Source organism: Thalia democratica, chromosome 6, assembly GCF_965202585.1.
Source record: "Thalia democratica chromosome 6, ktThaDemo2.hap1.1, whole genome shotgun sequence".
Taxonomy (NCBI): Eukaryota; Metazoa; Chordata; class Thaliacea; order Salpida; family Salpidae; genus Thalia; species Thalia democratica.
In genome coordinates, this window is record NC_139170.1 from 49696608 (window position 1) to 49708182 (window position 11575).

The following is an 11575-nucleotide window of genomic DNA, read 5'->3' on the forward strand; positions in this document are numbered from 1 at the left end:
AAATGACGTCACTTCATCTTGTGACTGGTATCACCTTTTTCTCCGTAACTTTCAATTATTTTCTTCAAAGATAAAATGTCATTCGACTTTTGAGATTATTTTTTAATGTGAGTTACAGTTTAATAGTACCAGATTACTATTTATATACGTTTATTAAGAAAGTTTTAACAAACTTTGTGAAAACTTTTCGCTATACAAGAAGAAATCAAGTTCTTAACTATTTTAAATTTTTTTTTTTAAGTATTTAAGTTCTAAATTTACAACATAATAAAAAAGAGACCCTTAAAAACAAATCTTTAACACTTTATTATGTAGATACTTTCAAAATTTGAATTATTGTTATTTAATAACCAATTGTATGAAAGATGTTTTATTTGAATTTTGTGGTGTTGTCAATTTGCAAAATTAGCATTTTTTCGACGAGTGCAAAGCTCAACTGTTTTCACATTAGATACTGCTATGGTAACGCTGCACCACATTGCATTTACTTTAGTGGTTGTGCTGTTAAAAAAAGTGGTAGCCAATAAAAACAATTCTAACTGATTTGTTTTTTTGTGGTAAACCAAATCCATGTAAGTAAACTTTGACTGTTTAATAATGAAATTTATACCTAGTTATGAATAAGTGTCGTTGCTTCAAACAACTTTTGCTCTGTAATTTGCATTTTGTCAAGTTTTGGTTACTGAAAGTGTTTAAAACATAACAAAATAATTATTTCTCAAAAAAAATCTTATTTTCTAGAAATATGTTGCAAGTAATTTTAATCTAATTTTTATTTTATAAAAAAGAAAAATTAATTGCTGCAAAGAAATCTCGTTTTAAAAAATTTGTATTAAAAAAAATTATAAAAATTTATAAAAACTTGTATGAAGTTTTAAAAAAAAACTTAAGTAATTTTGAAAATTATTCTTAGATACTTACCGCAACTGATTGCTATATATATATGTTATTTGCTTCTGAAAAACTTGTCAAGTTTGTACTGTTTTACATTTCAAAGTTTATAAAAATGTTTAATTTTATCTAAACTTTCGCTTTTGTTTTAATCCTTCATCCACGTTATGTATACATTTTAATAACAATTTACATAACATGTAATACAATTTGTTGTTATTAAAAAAAAGGTTTCTTTCAGTAAAAATATAATATATTGTTCAATAAATTAATAAAATAAAATAATCAAAACCAAATATGGTTTACTCATATTTTGTTACTTTTCATGTAACAATTTAAACTTTTTATTTTAAAGTTTATGAAAGTTCATTAATAAACAAAAATAGTCTAACAACGACTTAACATCAATCTTCATTGAATATATTTTAGCCAATGTTTCTAAATAAATAAAATCTATAATGATAGTTTTGTCTTTCATCGAAATTATCAAAGTAGTATTGGATTTCTGATAGTTTAAATAAAGCTAATTAAACAATATATATCATAAAGATTTTTTTTAAATTCCACACTTATAAAAAAAATTGAACACAATTTTCTAGATAATACTAAAACTTATTTCAACTATGCAGTATGACTCAAGTTTTAAGGTTTATAGACGAAAAACTCGAACTTAACTATATTTTAAATCTAAGCTTTTTAAGACTAAACTATATTGATTTTAATTTTTTTGAAGTTTTACATTTAAAAACATTAGTCTAAGAATTTTACACGTTTTAAAGTTTAAATCTGACAAAGCTTATGAAGTTTATAAGAAAGATTTGACAATGCTACCTTTAATTATTGCAAACACGCTATAATACAAATCTTAATTTTTGTGTATAGAACACACAGTTTTACCATATACTATGTAATTAATTATAAATAAGTAAGGATTTTATATGGGTTTTAAAACATATTTATAAATTCATATTCATGAACTATAAAACTAGATAAGTACTTAAACACGATTATCTGATAAATAATTTATATGTAATAACACATGTTTTATTTATTTTTTGTGATATTTTCAATTTGATCAAATTTCAAATTTTACGCAGGAACTCTAATTTTATTTCTAACCCGATAAATCACGACAGAAAAAAATTGAAGACAAACAAAACTTCATGACTATTACATGAACTTATATACATGACTATTAAAATTGTTTTATGTTTTATTAGCTCGGCAAATATGTTTTAGAAAGTTCTTTATCTTAATAAATACATATAATTTAGATATCAAAAGTTAACTATTTAAATTATATGCAAGGTTATTATGCAAACTAAACAACAAAAAATTTGAATTAGTCTTTTAAAAGTTTAAAAAACCGTTATTGCCTTCTTTTTTTACAGTTTGACATATTTCTATTTAATCGTATTGTTAAAAGTTATTTTTTTACATAAAGAACTTAATATTATAACAAATTGATTAACCTTAAGTAAATTGTGTATCATTGTATTAAACAAATTTTTAGTGTAATAAACAGTTATTTTACATTGTGTGTTTATAATTAAAACTAAGTATCTAAATATCATTCTGGCAAATTGCATTTTTTATCATTAGTTTTACTGAATATGCAATTATCAAATATTGTTTGTTCTAGATTATTATTATTGGAACTAAAAAAAGTATAAGGTAGCTTTTCATATTATACTTTTCTTTTTTTATATGTACATATCTGGAAATTTTATAAATGTCATAATTATTTTCAACAAAGTTTAAAAAACTAAAAACTATTAGTATAAGTTTATCAATTAATAGAGATTAAAGCTTTTATTAAAAAAACAAATAGCAAACAAAGTTTATCTTTAAGTATTTATTAAATGCAAGTTTTGTGATATACACGTAAACTCTCAGATTGAACAAGATACAGAATTCAAGTTAAGAATAAAGATAAGTAAAATAAATGATAAGCTAAGCTATATTTCAGTACTATGAAGTACACAAGTGTGATAAAATATGCAAGCTATAAACTACGTGAAAAGTTTTTATTCAATTTAAAATAAAATATTTAAAAAATTTTCAAACACTATGAAAAAACATATGGGTATATATCAAGCAAAGAAAAAAAATTTGAAACAACTGTAAAGAATAATCTCCCGTACGTTAAGTTTGCCAACAAATTTTTACTACTCTTATACGCACTCTAGCGGGCCGAGTGTGTGCCAGCCTTGCTCGCTTGAACTATCGGTATCTCCGAAGTTCATTTTAATCACTGGCAGCAGATCCACTTCAGTGAGGTAACCTTCATCCGAAGTCATTATGCTTGAATTATTTCCATCGCATTGGCACTTCGCGTTAAATCGATCTGATGCACACGTACCTAAATATCATTGTTTTGAAATACAAAACTTGTAAAGAAAAAGTATTCGTTTCAAATCAAAAAGTTTAAAAATAGTATAAATATACATAGCTTCAAGTTTTGTTAGGTCTGACTAAGTTAGAAAAAATAAATAAAACGAATATAGCAATATTAAAAAAACATACTACGTTTTCTATTGAACTGAATCGTTAGTGAATCTTTAAAAGTTTATTGATTTTAATTTACACTTAAAACTGTTCGTTGTATAAAGCTTTTACGACAATTTTGTTAGCAGCTGTTACTGATCAAAACTAAATTATTTAAAATATCATTTATAACTGCTTTATAGGTTTTGTAGCAAGTAAGTTTTACATAGCCATAATCTTAAATATATAATACTTTTATTTAAAAATGTAAAATAGTTGTTTTTTACAAATACTTTGCTGACTTAAGGCGTTTCGTTCCTTATAGAATATTAAGAGCGTTACAAATTAGGTGTTTAAAATAAAAATAAACTATTTCCTTACAATAACCAAGATAAATTCTTAAGCACTCGATACCAGTACAACAAACAACCAACCAGATTCTCCGCAAGCGCAGTACCCATCGCGGGTTGATCCTCCCCAGTAAGATCGGCGTCTTCCGTCCCTGGAAGTCCACGATGCGTAATCACCACGGTCTCCGTTGAACAAAACTGATCCCTTACACCTGTACTGTTGTTTATGTTTCAGTTATCTTAACTACTGCTAATCATGTGGTAATTTACTGAAGCTACTACTTAACTCAACTTTTACTTATGATGTATGCTTTATTAAAATTTAAGGATATTAAAAAGCTCAAAATTGTTCTAGGGATAATCAAAGTTTAAATAACTATTTTGACGTATTAACTAAAAGTTTTTGTTACATTTTATAAATAAGAAAAATAAATGTTCTACTATTTGTTATAATATAAGTTTATAATAATTCAAATATAGTTGTTTCAAATACTACTTGACTATAAAACCTTTATATACTGTCGGCATTCCTTGCTTATTTTGATAATAGCTTCAATTTGCTCCATACTGTTTTCGTACGTAACAACTCTTTCATAACTATACGGTTCATCATACCCATTCACACTGATTTCTGACTGACTATCGTGTTTCATAACTGTTCTTGCTAAACAAAAGTTTAATAAAGTGTTTAATTATTAATAAATGTGATACCAGTATAAAAGCTAAACTTAAATCAATATAAATAACGATACTTATCTGTTTTTTGTTTATATGAGGTTTGAAATTGTTATTTAGAAACATTAATTAAAAAGTCTTGTTAATTTTTTTAAACATACTGTTTTTTCCAACAAATTAAAAAGATATTATACTATCTATGACGATTTAAAATAGTGTCATAGTAATTCAAATACAAACTTTTAGTGCTAAAAAAGTTTTATAATAAAGTATTATCAAAAGATTAAAAAAACTTACCTAATTACTATTGGTTGTTTTATTTATAAAGATGCTATGTTTTTGCTATTTTTAAAGTGCTTTATATATTAACTTGTTTTTAGTTTTTAAGAAACAATGTTGCTTTACTTAGGTACAACATGAGTTTTTTTTTGTCTTATGATAATGTTAACTACATTAAAAAAAAGTACTAGGCTAAATAAGTAGATTTGTATAAACTATAAACAAACTAGACATACCCATTTGGTTCGTAACTTCGCAATAAACTTTTGCAGGGTTGTTGTTTTCAGGAAATATAGTATAAGTGCCAGAGGTCATCGTTGGATCAACTTGATATATTTCAGAGCAAGTTTTCGGAAGTGAACGCAATATAAGGTAATTAAGCTTTTCGATTGTTTCATTCATCAAGTTTTGGAACGAACTGAACTTTTCACTCAGATTGATGTTTTCTTGGGTAAGCTTTTCTAATGATATTTTTAAATTAGAATTTTCTTTTCTGTAATTTTGAAGCTCTGCTTTAACTTCTTGCAATTCTGGATTGCTCAAGTAGACATCGCCCTGTTTTTAACAACAAGTGATTATTAATTTACGGAATGAAAACAAAAGTTATACGACTTACTTTAAAAGATAACCACACCAACAAATCAGCTTTTATTTTAAAAGCTGAGAATTCATGTTAGCTTATGCATTAATTACAAATGTTGTACTGATTTTTCAATAATTAAAGAAAAAAAAGTTTAAATTTAAAGTTTACTTGTTAGCTTTATTACAATGATTTATTGTGCAAATCACTAAATTTTTTATATTTTTGTGTAAAAATATTTTTATGTGTACACATAAATACAAAGCTAGAAATGCAAAGTATTTAATGAAAACTATAAGTATATATGTATATATAATAGTGATAACACTTTATGATAAGCTCACAAAACGAAACCTTTTCTCCTTTTTCGCCCGATCCTCCCTTATCCCCTTGTTCGCCCTTTTTTCCGTGGGGCCCTCGTTTTCCGGGCGGCCCCTGGCTCAATTGGGGCACGTGGGGTCGCGCTTCGGTCCCGCCCAGGTACAGCTTCACCTCCGAGCCACATTCGTCACAGTTCACCGCACAAACGTACAAGCAAAACAAGAGGATTGGTAGAATACTTGACATTTTATTGGTCTGATTATTGGTCAATTGCGAGTTTTTTTATAAAGTATCAAAAAAGAGCTGAATGTTTTTAAAATCAACACCAGCTTGTATTTATTTGTAATTTGAGATTCATTAAAACTTTACAAAGTTAAAGTATAATTAAAAATGTAAAGTGGGTTTTGTAATTATTTTTTGTGATAGTTTCTTTTAATGTATATTTGCACAACTACATCTGTTTTCTTTTAAGTACAGTAAAAATTTAAATTATTTTTTGAAATACTATAATGTAATTGTGCTTAAATAATTAGTTTAACTTAATGTTATTTCAAAACAGCTACTTTAACTTTTATTTAGCTTAAATAAAACTAGTTTTGAGCAAGCTCATACTGTTAAACTTCGACAATACATTTCTGCAAAGCTTTAGTTGTTTCCACAGTGTTTGTTTAAAAACTTTTTATAACAAAGTTAATTTCATATTCTGACTACAAGAAACACTATCTTGCTTTTATCTTTAAAAAAATGTTTTTGATTTGTTATTAAAAAAAATTATCTTTGTGTTCACAAAGTGTTTATTCTACTTTTTACACTTTTTTTTTTGAAAATGGTTTGATACTTACTAAAAAAATTTAATTTCTATTAATGTTACTAAAAATTTACTAGTTATTAAAGCTTATACTTTAAACTGTACAAAAACAAGTTATAAAATGTTTAAAATATTGTTTTAATTCTGGACAAATCGTTAAAAGGTTTCCTTGGTGTTCGACTCGACAACCGAAAGGCTCTTCGCGTGCACCAGGTCCCAGGTTTTTGTTTGTTGTTCAATAAACTATAACATATAATACTTTTTGAAAAGTTAGGAAAAGTTTTTCGACGAATGACGCTAAATATTATTCAAGAAAAACTTTATTTAACAAATAACTAACAACTTAGAATACTTCTGCACAGCTGAATACCTTTGAAAACTAAAAATATATTTTTTACGATACCAACCAACTGAAAAATAAAAGTTCTTGGGATAAAAAGTTTGCACAATATATGCTACATTACTATAAACATCGTAACAAAAACTATAAACTTTGTTTCAAATGAAATCGCTTTAAAACTTCAAAACAAACTTTACTTACGTTTCGTAAAATTTTCAATGTAATGCTGTCGTGATACTATTGTGAACTTTTGTTTATTTCTACCAAGAAAGCACTAATTTATTTTATACTTCTTTTTACATATGTTCTAATCTAAAAGGAACCTAGATATAAAATTTAAAAGTTAAGCTAAAATCGTTCTACCACTAAAGCTTTTTTTTTTTTGCTTGAACGGACACAAAGTATGTGCTTTTGAATTTCTTTGAAGGTTTTACAGGCTTACGCCTTTATTTAGTTATTTAGTTACTCTCTTTACTCAGTTTTGCTTTATCGCGTTTGGAACAATTTTTAAATAAATTGTTTAAATTATATTCAACTATATCATTAACTTTTTATTTTTTAACAAACTTATTTTAAAAACTTTTTATAAATACCTTGTTTAAACTTTTATTGTATTGAGCATTTATTAAACTGGATATGAAAATAGTTGTGTTTTGTTGTTTTATGATTTTCATTTTGATAAGAAACTCTTTACAAATTGTTTAAAGTTAGAACGTATAATTGAACATATACTTACAAGTTTTTATATCTTTGCATAAGTATCATACTAAATTATTTTTATCCTAAACCTTTCTTATTTTTTACAATTTTGTGAAAATTATCAAAATTAGTTACAAATATGTTTAAGTACAAATGTCTTTTTTTTACGTTTGGAACTTTGAAGTTATAATGTATCAGTTAAAACTATTTTGCTTCTAAAAGAACTTTGTGTCAACAAAACTTTATTACACTTTAACAGACAAAAAATAAACTTATGAAGCTTTTTTTAACATAATGTTGTATTAAAATAAGTACTTTATTTTTTTTAGCTTAAACGAGACTAGTTTTATGCAACAATCATATTGATATAATTTAACAACACATTTCTTTAAAGCTTTAGTTGTTTCAGAAATAACCCAGAGCAGACATGTTAAAAAGCTCTGCTTTGTTTACTCGAGCGTGAAATTACTAACTTAAAACAAACCAAAGTTTATACGCTTCATTGCTGAATTACCATAGTAACTATTAGCATTTTACCAACTCTGACCCAGAGCGTTTGTTTGAAAATTATTTATAAGAAAGTTTATTTCATATTCTGACTATAAAAAATACTATCTTGCTTTTAGGTTCAAAACATGTTTTTGATCTGTGATTACAAAAAATTATCTACGTGTTTACAAGTGTTGATTTATTTTTTACAATATCTTTCAGAAAATGGTTTGATACCTGCTAATAAAAAAAATAAATCCTACTAACGTTGCTACAAGTTAACTAGTTGTTTTAGAACTTATATTTAAAACTGCATAAAAACAAGTTATAAAAAGTTTATGATAAGTTTTAAAAACTTTGCCTGCTTCAAAAAGTTAGAAAAGTTTTTTAACAAAAAGCAAAAAACTTACAATTCTTTTGTTAAGCTGAATACATTTAAAAACTAAACATATATTTTTAGGATACCAACCAACTGAAATATAAAAGTTCTTGGGATAAAAAACATGCACAATATATGCTACATTACTATAAACATCGTAACAAAAGTTTTAAACTTTATTTTAAATAAAATCGCTCTAAAACTTCTAAACAAACGTTGCTTAAGTTTCGTAAAATTTTCAATTTATTGCTGTCGTGATACTATTGTGAACTTTTATTTATTTCTACTAACAAAGCACTAATTTATTTTATGTTTTTTTTCCATATGTTCTAATATAAAACTTAGAAGTTAAGCTAAAATCGTTCTACCACTAAAGTTTTTCTTTTGCTTGTACGAACACTTAGTATGTGATTTTGAATTTTACAGGCTTAACCTTTATTTAGTTTTACTTTATCGCGTTTAACTATGATAACAATGATAGTAAAAATAAATTTGAAACAATAACTAATAAAAGTTATAATAATAAAAAAATAAATGAATAAAAGCTACCGACCGAGGGTAAGGGTTAGGCGTAAAAGTGATAGTAAAAAAAAATAAACATAAAAAAGTATATAAAATTAAAGTTAATTAAACAATTAGAAAAAACTAATTTCACCCGTGCAAAAATGTCTCCGTGCAAAAGTGAACCTTCGTGCAAAAGTATCTTCGTGCAATTTTATCCCCTCGTGCGAAAGTGTCTTTGTGCAAAAGTATCTTCGTGCAATTATGTGCACCTCGTGCAATTTTTTACGACCGTGAAAGTTTGACAGCTTCCCCTGTGCTATAATAAATAATTAACGGTAGGACCTAATTTAACAGTATGCTTATAAATTTAGTCTTTTTAAATTGTTAAAAATATTTTTTGCTGCTTATTTTATTCTAAATTGTTTTACTTATTGTTCGTTTTAATTTTATTTTTGTGTGTACGCCTATCTTAGTACAAATACTAATTAATTTATATTTATGTAATTATCAACTGTTAATCTATCTCTAACTAGTTATTATAAATTAACTTTATCAATTGAGTTTTTTCTGATGAAACCTATAGCTGTTTACTTACTAAAAGTTTAATTTAAAAATTTGTTGCTAACAAAAGTACTTGATAATGGTTAGCTGAAATGTATTTTATTTTTTTGCTCAATAAAAATGTTTTTAAATGAATTATATCTCAGGACTTTATTTAATATAATAACTAAGTAGTTATAGTAAAATAAAAATATTAAATTAAACGAAAATGCACTGTTTAGGAAATCAAACTAAATTTTTTATGTGCAAAAGTTAGTCAAGCATAATGTCGTTACTATTAAAGAAACTTTTATTATTCATCTTCAATATTCTAAGATACAGAAAAAAATTAATTTAAAATCTTAATAGTATTACATTTAAACTAAACTAAAACCACAAAGTGTTTAATACAAGATTATGTTTTTGTAATCTTCTTGATGTTTAAAAAAGTTTCAAGCATACCTTCTAAAGTTTTAGTGCTTTACATGGTGAAAATATAAACTGTACAAACAATTTTTTTTTTAACTTTTCATGTACCTACGTAGAAAAAAAGTTTAAGTCTAGGGTAAAGGTTGAAAAAATCAGAGTATAAACCAATTTTGCTTATTTTTAACTACACCTATTCAACTGTGATAGTATAATTTCCAAGCATAATTTTTCAAGCACCCTTTTGTGTGAATTAACTGGTTAATTTGTACTTATTTTATTGAAAAGTTATTTACCTGTTAGTCAATTATATAAAAAAAAGTTTTAGATAAAACCTTCTCATCATGTGTTTAACAAAATCATTCTTAATCGACTATCGTGGCGCTCTAAGTTCTCTTTTATTTTATTCTAATAGTAAACATAAACAAGCTTATTATTAGTTTTACCTTTTATAAAAATAAATTAGAGTTAAAAAGGAATAAATTATATAGTTATTAAAAGCGTTTGTGGCCAATATAGTTATTTTATTGACTAAACTATTTGTTTAAACAATATTCTTTTATTTTAGTTACAGGAATATTAATTTAATAACTTTAGTGCTAGATAAAAGTACTCGTTTAAGAACTTTGTTTTATTTTTTATTTTTAAATGAACACTTTAGTAAAAACAACTAATACTCCAAACCGTAACAATTAAAAATAAAAAGGGTAGTACTTCTTGATAACACAAGCAAAACAGTGGTTTTTAGTAAGTTGTGAACAGTATATTTGAGATTAAAAGAAAACATTATGGTGTTTTGATTAGCTTTTGACAATAAAAAAAAGCAACAACCGCCTAACAAAAGAAGGTTCATGATTTTCGTTACCACAGCAACATATTTGTTAATAATAACATTATAAATTCGCGTTTTTTTTTTAATTTAAAAAGCAGTTACTGTTTAAATGATATACTGTAGTTGTAGAAACTCTTGTTTGAAAATCTTAAAAACTTGTAGTTAAAAAAAAAGTTTGTTTGAAAGCTGATAGTTTTTGTTGAATAGTTTTAACCCAATAACAACCAAAAACAACCATGAGTATTTTATTTAGGTTAAATAGTGCATTTTTACTAATTTGATGTATTAAGCTTTAAACTTTTAAAATAATAACTGTAAAATGATAAAATTTAGTAAGTTATAAATGATTAATTTGCAATCGAAACTAGTATTTCCGATAACTGTACGTTTCCTTGCTTTTACAAACATAAGTATAAAAATATATTTTTCTTAAAAATTTTACTAAAGTTTACAACAAACATCAAAACTTAAAATAGTAAATAAATAGCCAAAGTTAGAATGCATCAAACTAGCTTTTTGACAAAAATTCAAATTTGTTTGAAAATTACATGTTTATATTAACATTTTAAGCATTATTATGCTTTATTAATTTTTATTAGTAATTTTAAATACTTTTGGTGTTTTACAATAAAATAAAATACTTGTATACATGCTAAAATTTAAAAAATATTAAATAGGATTTTTCTTAAAACAACTTTTACATTTTCAAACTAGTTCAAAACAAAAGAGTTCAATTAATTTCATGAAATCAAATTTGTGTGAAACTTTTTTTTTGAAAACTCTCAATTTTTTTTCTATCAGACCAAAAAATGTCAAGTATTTTACCAATTGTTCTACTTTGCTTGTACGTTTATTCGGTGAAAAGTGACGCATGCAGTTCGGATGTGAACCTGTACCTGAGTGGGTCCGGACCCCACGAACCCAAATTGAACCAGGGGCCGCCCGGAAAACGAGGGCCCACTGGAAACAAGGGAG

At 25.3% G+C, this 11575-nt stretch overlaps 1 protein-coding gene across 1 annotated transcript; it reads right to left on the reverse strand.

The window, feature by feature from the left end:
* Positions 1–2886: 2886 nt before the first annotated feature.
* LOC145839209 (contactin-associated protein-like 2) lies at positions 2887–5837 on the reverse strand. Its single transcript, XM_082946817.1, has 5 exons — positions 5617–5837; positions 4919–5237; positions 4238–4392; positions 3813–3945; positions 2887–3253 (listed from the first exon to the last, which is right to left on the reverse strand). The coding sequence occupies exons 1-5, from the start codon at positions 5827–5829 to the stop codon at positions 3066–3068; spliced, it is 1008 nt and encodes a 335-aa protein (XP_082802943.1). The 5' UTR covers positions 5830–5837; the 3' UTR covers positions 2887–3065.
* Positions 5838–11575: the final 5738 nt, after the last annotated feature.